The 14,362-nt window shown below is 38.1% G+C and overlaps 1 protein-coding gene across 1 annotated transcript in view; it reads left to right on the top strand.

Moving 5' to 3' along the window:
• Window positions 1–14,362, top strand: part of LDLRAD1 (low density lipoprotein receptor class A domain containing 1) — a 275,292-nt gene that overhangs the window by 239,208 nt on the left and 21,722 nt on the right. The window contains exon 5 of the mRNA XM_044085483.1: window positions 10,615–10,743. Coding sequence (XP_043941418.1) covers window positions 10,615–10,743 — 129 coding nt within the window. The remainder of the gene's footprint in view (window positions 1–10,614; window positions 10,744–14,362) is intronic.

The raw sequence follows: 14,362 nt of genomic DNA, 5'->3' as shown, positions 1-14,362 counted from the left end.
TCTCCAACATATCCTGCTGATGTCTTCCACTATAAGTTGACCTGCAGTAATGTAAAAGTCAGACTTGTGCCATGGCACTTGTGTAAAGTATTGAGTTCTGTAGTCTGTGTACTTAGATAGGTAGGGGTTCAGTTCTCCCTGAAGTCAACAATGTGTGTGTTTTTGTGTCTAGACAGAAGAGCAGAAGTGTTTATCCTACAGTTACTGCTCCAATTCCATGGCTTGACAGTATTTTGATGCTTGCACATGCCTACACATCCATTTCATGCAGACCTCCCAACATGTTCTCTCCAACATACCCTGCTGATGTTATCCACTATAAGTTGACCTGCAGTCTGGTAAAAGTCAGACTTGTGTTGTGGTGCTTGCATAAAGTACTGAGATCTGTAGTCTGTGTACTTAGGTAGGGGTTCTAGTCTCACTGCAGTCAAGTGTGTGTGTGTGTGTGTGTGTGTGTGTGTGTGTGTATGCTCTTGCTTGACATTACAGAGAGTCTTTTATATTGGCATGTGGGATACTGTTATTGCCATATTCTTTCAGACACTGCTAATGCTGATGTCATCAGCTATAAACTGTTGTCTGAGATACTCCAAGTCAGACTTGAGCTGTGGTGCTTGCCTTAAATATAGATATATGTAGTCTTTGTACTTAGGTAGGGGTTCTATTCTTACTGCAGTCAAATGTGTGTGCGTCTTTGTGCTCTTGCTTGACATTACAGAGAGCCTTTTACACCAGCATGTGGGACACTGTTTATTTTATTATTTTTTGCATTTTACATTTGATTGCTGGGAAAGTCTGACTGAACACAAGTTCTTTTTCAGCTGAGGTCTGGGGAGAAAAGCTTCCCATGAAACATGTACATTAACATAAGCAAACACTATACATTTTGATTTAGGATACATTTTGCATTTACCAGCTACATATGCATAGAAAACAATGTACTTTTGCATATGACTATAGAGTTCATCACTTACATTTGCATTAAGCATCATATAAACATGTCCATTAAGCTAAGCAATCAGTACACTACTGCATTTGACAGCTACATTTACATAAATGACAATCTATATTTACATAAGAGTACAATTTGACTTCAGCAGCTACGTTCATTTTAAGACATTGACAAATAAAGTCAGCAAATAAATCATTATTTACAAGAGACTTGAGGATGATGAAAAGTGGTGTATGGATATGTTGAACATGGATGGATAGGACCATTCAAGTAGTTACTGGGGATATTACTGTAATATTTGAGTTAGATGATAAGCCTAGTTAGGGTGATAGGATAAAGGTTAAATTAAGCAGGAGTGGTACAAGAACAGAGCCAAGTATTATTTGGGTGAGTTTTTAGTAATTTGTTGAACTGTACTGTGGCAATAGAGGTTGATATGTTGACAGACAGTGTAGTCCAGATTTTGGGGATAAAATTAGAGAAAAGGGATTCACCAGCAATATTATTGGCTTTAGTTCTATCTAATAGTAATTTGTTACTGGAGCAGAGGATCCTATTGCGTGAGTATGGATGTTGCAGGTTTGGAAGGGCTGGTGTTTTTTCAGGCTGATTCAAGATTTTATGGGCTAGTGTATGTTGTGTATAGAGTAGGAGCTGAGGCAGTTTCAACCAGTTAAGTTGCTTTAGTGCTACACAGTGGTGTGACCTATGATCTGAATCAGTAACAAACCTAGCTATGTTATTGTAACAGGTGTCCAGTTTAGCTAATTCAGTCTTTCTCTGGTTAATAAAACTGTGTGAGACACAGAGAAGTGTTGAAATATGATGTGCAATAGTGGATTTGCTGTTTTTTGTAAGAAACTGCTTATTTCTGTATAGAACTCCAAGTTTTTATGTACATTTTTATGGTTTGGGAGATGTGGATATCAAATCTCATATTACTGTCAATTACTACTCCTAGGAGTTTGGTGTGGGTTATTGGTGAGATAATGGTCTTGCTGTGGACAGGATATTAAATTTGGGGCAAAGTGCATTGAGTCTAGTAGGATAGAAAAGCATACATTTTGTTTTATTAGGATTCAGAATCAATTGGGAGTTAGTGAGCCAAGCTTCAACTGAGGAGAAATAGGTGAAAGAGTGGAGATCTTTTAAGGATGTATCAGCACATATTAGTGTGGCTTACATACTGGATGACAGAAGCACATTTTGTAGAAGTATGGAGATTGTTAGTAAATAGAGAGAAGATATGGAGTCCAAGAATGGAACCTTGTGGAACACCTAGAGTGACTGGGAGAAGAAAGAGATCATGCTGCCATTGGGTTGTCTGCTGGCATCCAGATAAATAGCTTTAGAACCAGGAAATGGTGTTTTGATTTAAATTTAGCTTAGACAGAACTTTAATGAGTTTAATATGTGAAACCATGTTGAAGGCTTTAGAAAGGTCAAGAAAGATTGCAGATACAAATTTGCCATTGTTTCCATGATGGTTAACTGTGTTGGTGAAGGACATTACCACAGTGGTAGTGCTGTGAGAAGCTCGAAAGCCATGTTGTGTTTGAAAGAAGTTTGTGATTGTGATGGTGAAGGACATTTACCACAGTGGTAGTGCTGTGAGAAGCTCGAAAGCCATGTTGTGTGTTTGAAAGAAGTTTGTGATTCTGTAGGTAAACCATAATTTGTTTATGGATACAGCTCTCTAGAATTTTAGACAGAGGGGATAAAATGGCATTTGGTCAGTAGTTGTTGAGTTTTGTGGAGTTACCCCCTTTGTGTAGGGGAATAATATGTGATATCTTCCAAATTTCTGGGACTATATTTTCAGAGCTGGATCTATTAATAAGGATAGCTACAGAGTAGGCTATAGCATCAACAGCAATTCTGAGAAAATCTGCTGGAAGTTTGTCTGCAGCCAATGTTGTAGGTTTTAGTCTTTGTAGCAATCTTTTTATCCTGTCTATTGGGACTAACTGATAAGGAAAGGTGGTGGTGTTATCATGACACTTGAGTGGATCTACTGTAGGCGACAAGTTCTGATGGTTGGAGAGACCTAGTACTGTCTCAGTAAAGTATTTATTGAATAGAGTGGCTATGTTCTCTGAGGTGTTAGTAGTAGTTGGGGAGGATGCACTAGATTTTCCTGGTAGGAGTATGTTGTTTATAGCTGCCCAGAATTTTTGTGGGTTGTTTTGATGCTTAATTTGGGTGTTATGGTAGTAGTTAATCTTGTCTTGTTTAACTAGTCACTTTGCTTTGCTTCTAAGTTTGAGAAATGCTTGTTTGGAGGCTTGGGCTCTAGTTTTATGCCACTGATACCTGATCTTAAGTACTGACCTGGTTTCGTTGGTTAACCAAGGAGTGAAATTAGCTTTAACCCTTATAGTTTTGGAAGGGGCATGTAAGTTCAAAATATCTATGAGGGTAAAGTATTTAACTGCATCTTCTAGGTTAAGCAGTTTCAGAAGTTAACAGTTGCATCTCTTAAGGTCAGATATGAAATTGGTGGGGTTAAAGTTTCTTTTGTCCCTTATTAATTGATGAGTAGGACATTTAGTTGGACTCAGTTGATGCCTAATTAGAAAGGTTGGTTATTATTACCATGTTCTCCTCAACAGACACTGCTGATGTCATCAGCTATATCTGATTTGTGGATATGCACTATTCCAACCAGGGCAGGGACAGAGACTGGCCTGGAGGCTATGAAGAAGACACCTCATCCTATATGATACAGATTGCAGTGACATGCCTTTCAGTCTATCCACATACATCATGGCATGGTTTGTAGGCCCTGTGTTTTCTTGGTGAGAAACCCCTGTGGTCTCTCTAGCTTCTGCATGTGTTTGGTGAGGTGCATGCAAAAGAGAGCATTATACTCCATTAGTGTTCTGATGAGGTTCAAGTACAGTGCTGTCATACTGTCTTAAGATCTGAATATGATGGTGTGACTTATGATGTTGACACTTTGTGATCGAAGTTCAGATTGCCATCTACATGTGTTCCCAATGCTTGCATCACTGGGTTTCAGCATAGCAGGACTGTTGTTAATGCTGTAATTAGCATGGAATTCCATTTTTCAGAAGGACAAAATAAAGACATTTCTACATTTATTTGTAAATCATGTGACTTCGTCACCAGTCATTTGTTGTGATAGCTCCTCCTGTAGTATGTTATCATCATTGGAGGACTCAATGATTGCACCCAATATGCAAGAATCAGCAAACCTGGTAAGCCAAAAGCTATATTCTTTAGCCCGAACTGTCATGAAATAAATTCCAAACAATAAAGGGCCAAGCACAACACAAATCACTGGGGTACGCCAATTGTGATAGCTCTACTGGTACAGGTTGATTCACGAACCTTCACAGTATGTGTTCTGTCAGTGAGCCAATTGGTTACCCAACTAGTGGCATAAGGGTTAATCCCCAGCTGGGAGAGTTTCTTAATGATACCTGTGTGGGGGGGATTGCATCAAAACCCTAAGCCAGATCAAAATAGGCTGTATGCACTGTCTTACCTTCATCCAGGCCTATCACACAGAATCAATGGGCTGCAATAACATCATAGAGTGCCAGTGGCATGACTCAGCACATACACCTTCATGATACAGATGAATACACACTTCAACACACCCTCCATACACGCTATGTTCCCTTAGAAGGGTGTACATCAAAACGCATCCATCTGAGTTGGGGGGACAGCATCTGATGCATGCATGTATAGACACATCCTGAATCTCTTCAGTTGTGAGGTATACCATCATGTCATAATGTACCTTTCCTAAATGGACAGTGGTAATATCCTGGCTATGTGCAACAGATATGTGTGAGTTATTAATGCTACATCATGTCTGTTACATCTGATAGATGTCCTCAAAGAGGTCATTGAGGGAATTCATGATGACAACACTATCATCCTGTGGAGCTTGACCAGGCCAAGGCATTTGACACAAATTCACACTGAGGTATTTAATCAATACTGTCAGATGTAGCCATAAACATCTATATCACCAAGTGGGAGGACCAGTGTATCATACACCTGGCATCTCACTATGTTGAAATGTGTGAAGTGGCCTATATCTCAGGTCCAGTGATCAGGTCTATACATCAAGGCTATCTGCTAGGCCCTTTCCTGTCCATTACTTAAGTGATGGAAATTCCTGATGACATACACATCCTGTGTCCAAACAGCTGCCTGAAGGACTACAGATTGTGGGCAATCATTGACTCCAACTGTGATATTAGTATAATACAGATAGTATCAACACACATCAAAGATTGCTACCACAGCCATGACAACACCTGCAATGACAAGAAAACATGGGGGGATTTGTTATTTCATGAAAAGAAACACACAATCCATGTATAATGTGGACATCACACCCTATAGTCAAAGCAATAGGTATGTGACCTGTGTCCTGGAGTAGATGGTAAGTGGAACATCCACCAGCATGTGGTCATAGTGCTGACTACTCCCCTGTATGTAACACAAGTACTGAGTATGTGAAGGACATCCATATCAGAGGACATAATGCCACCATAGTTCCCAGCCTTCATCACATCAATAACAGAGTATAATACACCCTTCTTCATGTACCCTCCCTACACATCTTCCACCAATGTGTAACTGAAGTGTACCACCTTTGTCACAGTGCGCTGTCACACAGCTTATTGGCCATACCTAGGAATTCTTTTTGTTACATAAACATCACTGTCTGATGGTGCGGGACTCCCATCAAGTTGTTACATCAGCTGCATGTGTGCTACCTGTTCTGGTGATGCACACAGTATATACATAGGTGTCTGACAACATTAATGCCTTGGATAACATTTGTGACAGTGTGGATTGTGCTCTCTCTCTCTCTCTGTATATATATATATATATATATATATATATATATATATATATATATATATATATATATATATATATATATATATATATATATATATATGGATTCACTATCTAATCTCAAAATACTGAAATCCTGAATTTCAGTATTTCAAAATCACATAGCTGAAAACCTAAAGTTCTGAAACTGGCAGAAGCGTGAAATTTAAAATCCCAAAGCACAGAGATGTTGAATTTCTGCCTCCACTGGTGCAGTGTGTGGCTGGATGGGTAGAAGTTTATTTAAGTATTTATGTGTAAGTTTGTTGGTTAAGGGCTTTGGTGTGTATAAGTGTGCGTTGTGTGTGTTTGTGTGTGTGTGTGTGAGGGACTGTAAAATCTGTGGGTGTGAGTTTCCTTTGTGTGTCTGTTTGTCCGATCTCGGAGTTAGAATATATAAGTAGGGGGGTGCAGAACCCCACATGGGGGCTTGCCCCCTGCTTATCTGTAGTGTAGTATTGTTTATTTGATTGTGGGAGAGTTGTGTGTATGTTTATGTGTGTGCTGTACATGTAGCGTAAATTCGGGATTTTGAATTTCGCAGTTATGCAGTTTAGGAAATGTGTGTTGTAGTTGGGTTTTCGGCTATGTGATTTTGAAATACTGACATTCGGGATTTCAGTATTTCGAGATTACATAGTGTACTTATATATATATATATATATATATATATATACCACCAATAATCCCATGCCTCTGACATAACATATGCGATTTAGAGTGATCAGAGATGATTCTGCACAAACACACTTGTACAACTATTATGATATGTCCATACTCTATGAGGATAATCTTACACACTGTCCGGGCACTGTAACATCTGCTGGAGGTGTTAGGAGGGACACTGCTATACCTGTATGCAACATTATGAGCAACACAGGCAAGATGATTGGTGTGCACCATGCATACTTGTACAAGTGTGTTTGTGCAGAATCATCTCTGATCACTCTAAATCGCATATGTTATGTCAGAGGCATGGGATTATTGGTGGTATTCTTCTGATATTGACCATGATTGTGGTTGGTTCTTTTAATGTTGTTCATGAGCCTTTACCTATGTCCCGTTTGCTGGAGACCCCTGTTGAGTGTACACTCATACTCAGGCATATCAGTTTGTACAGCTTCACAATATGCACCCTCCCCCAATTGTATGTCCGACCCCTGATAGATGTCTTCTGCATTATTCATGTAAGGATGCTTATCTCACACATACATCCTTACCTTGTGTGACAGACACATAATGCACTTTTTCACTGTGTAGTCCTTACTGTACCATACTTATATGTGATTAATGTTGCTGCTACAACCATCTTCCATTGGCATGCCCTCATCTGCTGTACATTTGGTTATTTCACCTGTCCCTTTTCCCTGTGTTCATTCCTACAATTTATCTGTGTGTCATTACTCAATACACACACTTCCCCTGAGTGTCTATTTTACATGGCAGTCCAGGTACCATTACAGATCATTTGCACAACTTCAGTACAGAATGCCAGGAACAGGATTTCACAACACTCTGCACTGTAGACACACTGTTCTGTACTGTGTTTGGACCACATACTTAACATTCATACCTTTTAATTGTCCATATATTCACAGAATGTCCAGATGTGTTTCTTATAAAATGTGTGGCTTTCTGCCATATCACTGGTATGATCTCACGACTGATGTGGCTCAATATTACACACATTTGAGTTTTATACTTCAAATCCTTCAGAACATGTATTTTAAAACAACCCCCTGGTTATTCTAGTACATTTCTATAGGGCAAATATGTCAAATATATCCCTATGTCTGAGTCATTGTACCCCCATTTTGTTGGCCTTTGTCCAGATGGTTTGCACTAAGAGATTGAAAGCTGTAAATCCCTGGTAATCACTGTGGCCTTATGCACAAAACCATGGACCGTCAGTGCTCTGATTTAAACAGGAGTGCTATCTATGTTCACTTACATGGTTTCCTGGCTGACAACACTGTTGCCAACCACAACACTTTGCTTATTTACATTTAAAAGTGGTATGTGGCATGAATATACAATGCTAGCTGCTGCTCATCACGCACCACTACGCACACATGTAAACTCCATATAGGTTCCACGCAAATCCTGATGTTTTTAAACCAAATCTGCAAAATTCTATCAGCATTCTTTTATACCCCATATTCCATGATATATTGTTCATTGAAGCCTGGTCTATAGCATTCTGAATTTCATTAAATAACCTTTACTTCTTGTTAGCTCAGGTAGTAATAAGACATTTCAACCAACATGCTACAATGAACATGTTGCATTACCCTTTAAACTGATGTCTGAACACTTTCATCTATAAAGCTGTTTGGTCACATGCCACTGCTGCACATATCATGAAAACCATATGCACATTCTGTACATACTGCAAAAACATATATACATATTGTGCATATCATGGAAATCATATGTAAATGCTGTGCCTATAGTGAACACTGTCCAAGTAAATGAAAACATGAAATAACTGCATTTCCTTTTAATATAATTTCCACAAAATGTTGTTGTGCCATAGTAGCACCCAATTTGTTGACCAGGTAGGGTCACTGGGCACACAGTTTCTTTTCAGTAAAAATTATATTTACTAAAATATTTTCATACCAATGTATCACTGTACTCATTTTCAAAATTTGGATTTCAAAAGCTTTTTTCACTATTCCTCTGAAAAAAAATAGTGGAGTGGCTCATTCATGTGTTAAAATCTGGCATAGTTACTTAATAATAAGCAGAAATAATGTTGACATATGTCCTCATTTTCAGGCCAATTAAAATACATTAGAGATATTTTACCTAGATTTTAAAACATTTAATCACATAGTTCAAAGTTAATTAGAGTCAATAAATCTAAGGAAAACCAGAAAGCACCTTCAAACTCTCTCTTTTAATCATATTTGAATTTATGGTAAGATGATTAAAACAACTGTTTCCTTTGGGTTTCCTACTAATCGGTGAATGACAACTGGATGTGTAGGGAATATTCAAGTTGTACTGGCCGATGTGATTCAGTTGCCGAAATACAAATCAGTGAACTGAACTGCATGAATGGGAGGGGGAGGTTCAATAGTGAATAAATAGGAGAGAGTGGAAGGTCATTAGGGAGGAGGTGGAGGTGTTATTAAGTGGAAGGTATGAGAATAAAAAGAAGAAAACAAAAAACAAACAATGATATGGCGCTTAGCCAACACAGGAATTCAGGGAGCTGTTCAAACACAGGATGGCTGTGCAAGGTACTCCATGGATTCTTACTGTGAGTTAGTGACCATCTTACCACACAACTGTTTCCAAGTCTATAGTGCTGATGGTTATATAGGTTTCCACACTTCAGTAGGTCATAGAAGTAAGGCTTGGTAATGATAATATGCTAGTTCCCATGGTCCATAGTTTGGTTACCACAGCCTTCTTTTCCTCCAGTGTGACTTTGATCAAAGTATTCCTGGCTGCAGTTGATAGAGGCACACAGAGAGCGTATCTCTTCCCTACAGCTCAGTATTACCTAAATAATGAAATAACTACACTACACTAATCCCACATATCATATTCCAATGTCCATAACTCTCAACAACTTCACTGAAGAATTCCATACAGTGACAAAATTAATGGGGGACCACAAGGACAATTTGTAAATGTTAAGCAAGTGAACTTAAGAAGTTTCCATAACATGTTTTGTGCTACTTGTATTTTAAGAAACAAGGCATGATACTCTAATGTTGTCATTATTACCTGACTGTAGTCCTCAGTGATGTACAGGGTACTCAACCATTTTCTAGGATACAGTAAATTATCTGGTGAAATCTCGGATGTTCTATAAGATTCTGGACAATGGAGACGTATGATTCACTGTACGGCTGCCCTATCCATATCAGTAGCATGAGACAACAGTGGTTTACCCCCCTCCTGTTTGGGGGAAGGGATGCCTTAGTGCCTGTGAACAGCACAACCCATGTTCAAGGACCACCATCCCCTGAGGTGGTGAACCAACAAAAATGCATTCAACTTGCAGTGCACGCCCCCAAGGAGCAAAAGACATGCTGCAACAGGCCAAGGTAAAACCATTCATAGGGAAACCATTAAGTCTGACTGCATAATGAACAATAGAAAGGAAAAACAAAGGAAGTAATTTTCCTCATTAGGGGTTTTCAGAATAAAATAATCTTTATTATACTATTTTGCAATGTCATCTGTAAGTTTAATACAGGACTCAATCTTGTTTTATTTTATTGTTATAAATGTTTTATAAGATCCCATTACTTTTTGTGGAACTGGCTTGTGATCATATGTTATGTAAGCTAGTTCTATTAAATGTTTTGATATTTATTATGAAACTCAGCTAAAATAATAAAGATGGTAAGAATTGAAATTCAGTTTACTAATTATTACTGATTTTAGTTTCTCATGAACAATTAGGATATCATGAACATTTACGTTTTTTTTTACATAGGATGCCATATCACAACAACAAGAAAATAAAAGCTACAATAATGTACCTAACCTATTTGAAAAAACATTCATATTTTGGGTCTTCATTAAACAGTAAATAAAACTATTTCACTAACGTAAATCAATAAAACAAAAATGATCAACTTCTTCATTCCCATTTCTTCTTCTCGTAGTTGTGTTGTAATTACAGAGCTGAAAATATAAATACTTCTGTTTATATAATTAATATTAATTTTCATTTTCATGTTTGAGCCATATCAGTGGTAGCACAATGAAATAGTGCAAACAATGTTATTATAATATATAATTATTATTTCTAGGTAATGCCCCAAACAATCTACCAGGATATCTAATCTTCAGATGTGCAGATCCTCGATTTTGGATTTTTATTGATAAGAAGTGCAATGGTATTAATGATTGTGGAGACTGTTCAGATGAATCAGGACAAGGTAAATATTATGGAAGAAATTGTTTCTTTGTATTTACAATATATGAGTCTGTCCAGTGTTTAGAGGGCTAAAATATGGCAGCCTCTAAAATCATATGCTTAATCATTTTCCTTATATTTTGTAGAAAAAGAAAATCAAAAAAATATTAAAACCTAAGATACTATATAATGGTCTGAATTAATTTTTGAATGAATTATAAATGGCACTTCTCAGAGTGTTTTCAGTGGCCACAAGTGCATTGTAAATGTTTTTGTTGTTGCAAGGAATTCAATTTATTTTACTAATGTGATCATTTGAGACCCAGTACTTTGGAAAAGCCCACACAGACATAGAGGAACAACACACATAACTCTATATAGATAGTGACAGGAGTTTATGGCTGAACTCCAGACTCTGAAAGCATGTCAAGTAACCATTGAGCCACACTGCTGACATTTATATAGGTATATCTTAAGGATGTGCAAGTATCAGTTCTTACTGTGGCAATCCATTACTGGATCAATAATCAAGGAGCCTCATCCTCACCACTGGTACCAGTGGGGGGGTCGTACACTGAGAGGATGACAAGGTACACACACAATATTACCAGATGCAGCTCTCTGCATCTGCAACTTCCTTTAAAAGCACACAGAGACCATAGTGAGTCTGGGGCTGGTTTCTCCCTCTTTCTCCAGATCCCCAATAAGACTTCCCACTGGCACAGCTATAGAGTTGAGATCTCAGCTGAGTGGCCAAGCCAAGACCTCCAGCACCCTCTCTGTCCAACCAGTACTTTGTGTCCCTGCCCAAGTAGCTGACACTCACATTCTTTGAGGTTTGATTTATACACACACCTGGGAAAGGCTGGCACAGGTTTACTAGCTATGTTCCCTTTTGCCCAGACTATAAGGTAGTTATGACTGCCACCAGCCAGCTCATTATCAGCTACATTAAGGCACTTAACAAAGGGTGTCCAATCTTACTGTGTAATGTTACTATTAATACAAATGGTAGTTTGACCAAGAGCAAGGCTATTAGGAACGGCCCACAGTGTCACCAAATAAATATGCAAGTACTCTCAGAACTTAAATATCTCTAGACAGATCAGCCACAATGAAATGTTTAAATATATTTAATAATTAGTAATAAAAGAACAAGACAATACAAAATATATATTTACAGTGACACCAGAGTTCAAAATCACAGGAAATATTTAAAACAACATTGCAGGACAGTCTCATGTAAATGAAAAAATATCTAAACTAAGTTTTGCTATATTCGACTATATTTAAGAGAGTTACTATTCCTTAGAAACTTACAGAGCAAGGCAGATGTGGTGGATGGATCTTCTCTAGTTGACAGGTCAAAAACAGAATACAGAATGCTGTGTTTCAGAGAGTTTTCAAATCAATATCTCAAATATTACTGCTGGGCTAGCTTGCAGAAGGACATCATTTCTTGCCATCTGACTTCTAGTCCTCAGGCTCAAAACAACCATTGATGGCAGCTGGTAGAATTTAGCATCTACCTGTAAAAATACATAGACAAGGGCTTATCCTCAAATCTTTGCCAAATACTGGAAGCCATAAAACAATAAAACACTTCCAAGACAATACAGAAAGCCTCTCAGCACAGACTCTGTGTCTCTGGCCTAGCCTATAAAGTAATTTAAGTTCAGCTATTTTTCTAAAATTTACTAGACTGATGTTAACTTCTTGTATCCCAGTTTCCCCTTTTAAAATACATACATCTAAACAGAATAGTACATGTACATTTCTGTTCTTTTCCAGTAGGGTATACTGTGGATACATTTCAAGTACTTTGCAAAAACCTTTTCAACCCACACTTCTGTACCAGCAGTTTGATATACACATGACATACAGTTCTAATACATTTGTAACACAAGCATCTTATATAGATCATGTTGATATTCACACATGACATATAATAATTTACAAAAAAAGGGGTTGGGAGGGTGGCATAATGGTTAAGGTGTTTGCCTTACAAACACAAGGTGCAGGGTTTGAGTCTCACAAGGGATAATTGGCTAAGCTTAAAATGGCTCACAAGGGCAGTTAGCTTAGTACTAATCTATGAACCTATGAACCTATGAACAAATCTGATGTCAACTCTTATTTTTATGCACTCAGAATGTGCTGCAGTTATGTTTGCATTGTGCAGTAGTGTAGTTAGAGCACAGCAAGAGGGACAACTGCCCAGCCACAAAGTGTTAGGGGGCATGATAGTCCGTCAATCATATTTACTGCTCTTTAGTAAAATACCAGCTTTTGAAAGCCTGTATTGCATTTTGTGGTCCAATATGAACACTGTAGAGCTTCATGTTTGTTTAAATTGTAGCAGCTGCTTGGTACATTATAGCAAGCAGTCTGCTACAGTTTTAAAAGCACAACAACATTTTTTTAACTAAAACCTAAGCTATGTAGCAGTCCATACTGGCAGGGTATAAACTGTAGCAACTGTTTGTTATACTTGTAGCAATCAGTTTGCTACAGTTTAAAATAAAAGAAAAGATTTGCTTTATTTATTTATTTTAATAAAACTTGAGCACCATAGCACTCTCTGTAGGCAGAGTATAAACTGTAGCAAATGACTGCTACATTGGTAGCAAGTAGTTTTCTACCATTTAAAAGAATAAATTGTTTTTGTTTTACTACTAAAGTGTGAGGAAGAAGGGCCGGGGGTCATGGCACAGAAATGGGACCTGAATAGCTGGGGCAGGAGAGGGATTGCAGAAGTAGCAAAGTGACTGGGTACTGTTTGAAAGACCTGCTCTTCAACTTGAATACATGAGGGGGCATAGTACACTGTTTGAGCCACCTATGAAACTGGTATTGTGTATGCACCATGCACCTGTCCATCAGAAGATCTCTTGCTTTGCATGAAAAAAAATCAAGTGAAGTTTGTCAGTCTATCAGTAAGTGCCACATTTCTGTTTTATGTTTACATGTCAGTCTGTGTAAACATGTATGAATGTGTGTGTGTGTGTGTGTGTGTGTGTGTGTGCGCATGCATGTGTGAGTGTGTGTGCATGTGTGAATACAGCTATACATATAGATTTTTTTTCTGTTTAACTTTTTCTCTGCATTGCTTGTTGACCATCAACTCCCTGAATTAAGACCATCATCTAGGCAGTCATCTGGCTTTCATATATTTTCACCTCCATTACCTCAACATCTTGGGCATGTGGTAGTCCAACAGTGCTGGCTATGAATGCTTATACACTCCAATGCAAGTATGTATCCTACAGTTAGCAGCATTTAGCTGACTGGTGGGTACATATCTTTGGACTTCTAATGCCTGTAGCAACACACAGCCTCTGTTACATGCCAGTTCTGCGGTGGATGGAACTCTCATCTCTCCTCTAGAATGAGCGAAGTGTTATTAACCACTCACTTATATTCCCTGGCTAGCTCCTACACTGTCTGCCACCAATCAAACTCAGGTGAGCCGGGTCACAGTAAGGGTTTTATTCTTGTATGCAAAATATCTTGAATATGTCATTTTGTATGTTTGTTATTCTTCTAATAACAAAACAGCATACATAAAGTACATGAATCATTCAATACATCAGCAAAACCGGTTTGCAAAAATAATTTACCTGCAGGCACATCTGTTTTTC

Source organism: Protopterus annectens, chromosome 10.part0 (assembly GCF_019279795.1).
Source record: "Protopterus annectens isolate FY-2018-M chromosome 10.part0, PAN1.0, whole genome shotgun sequence".
Lineage (NCBI taxonomy): Eukaryota > Metazoa > Chordata > Ceratodontiformes > Protopteridae > Protopterus > Protopterus annectens.
Note: the sequence above shows the minus strand (reverse complement) of the source record. Positions and strands in the feature narration are given on the sequence as shown.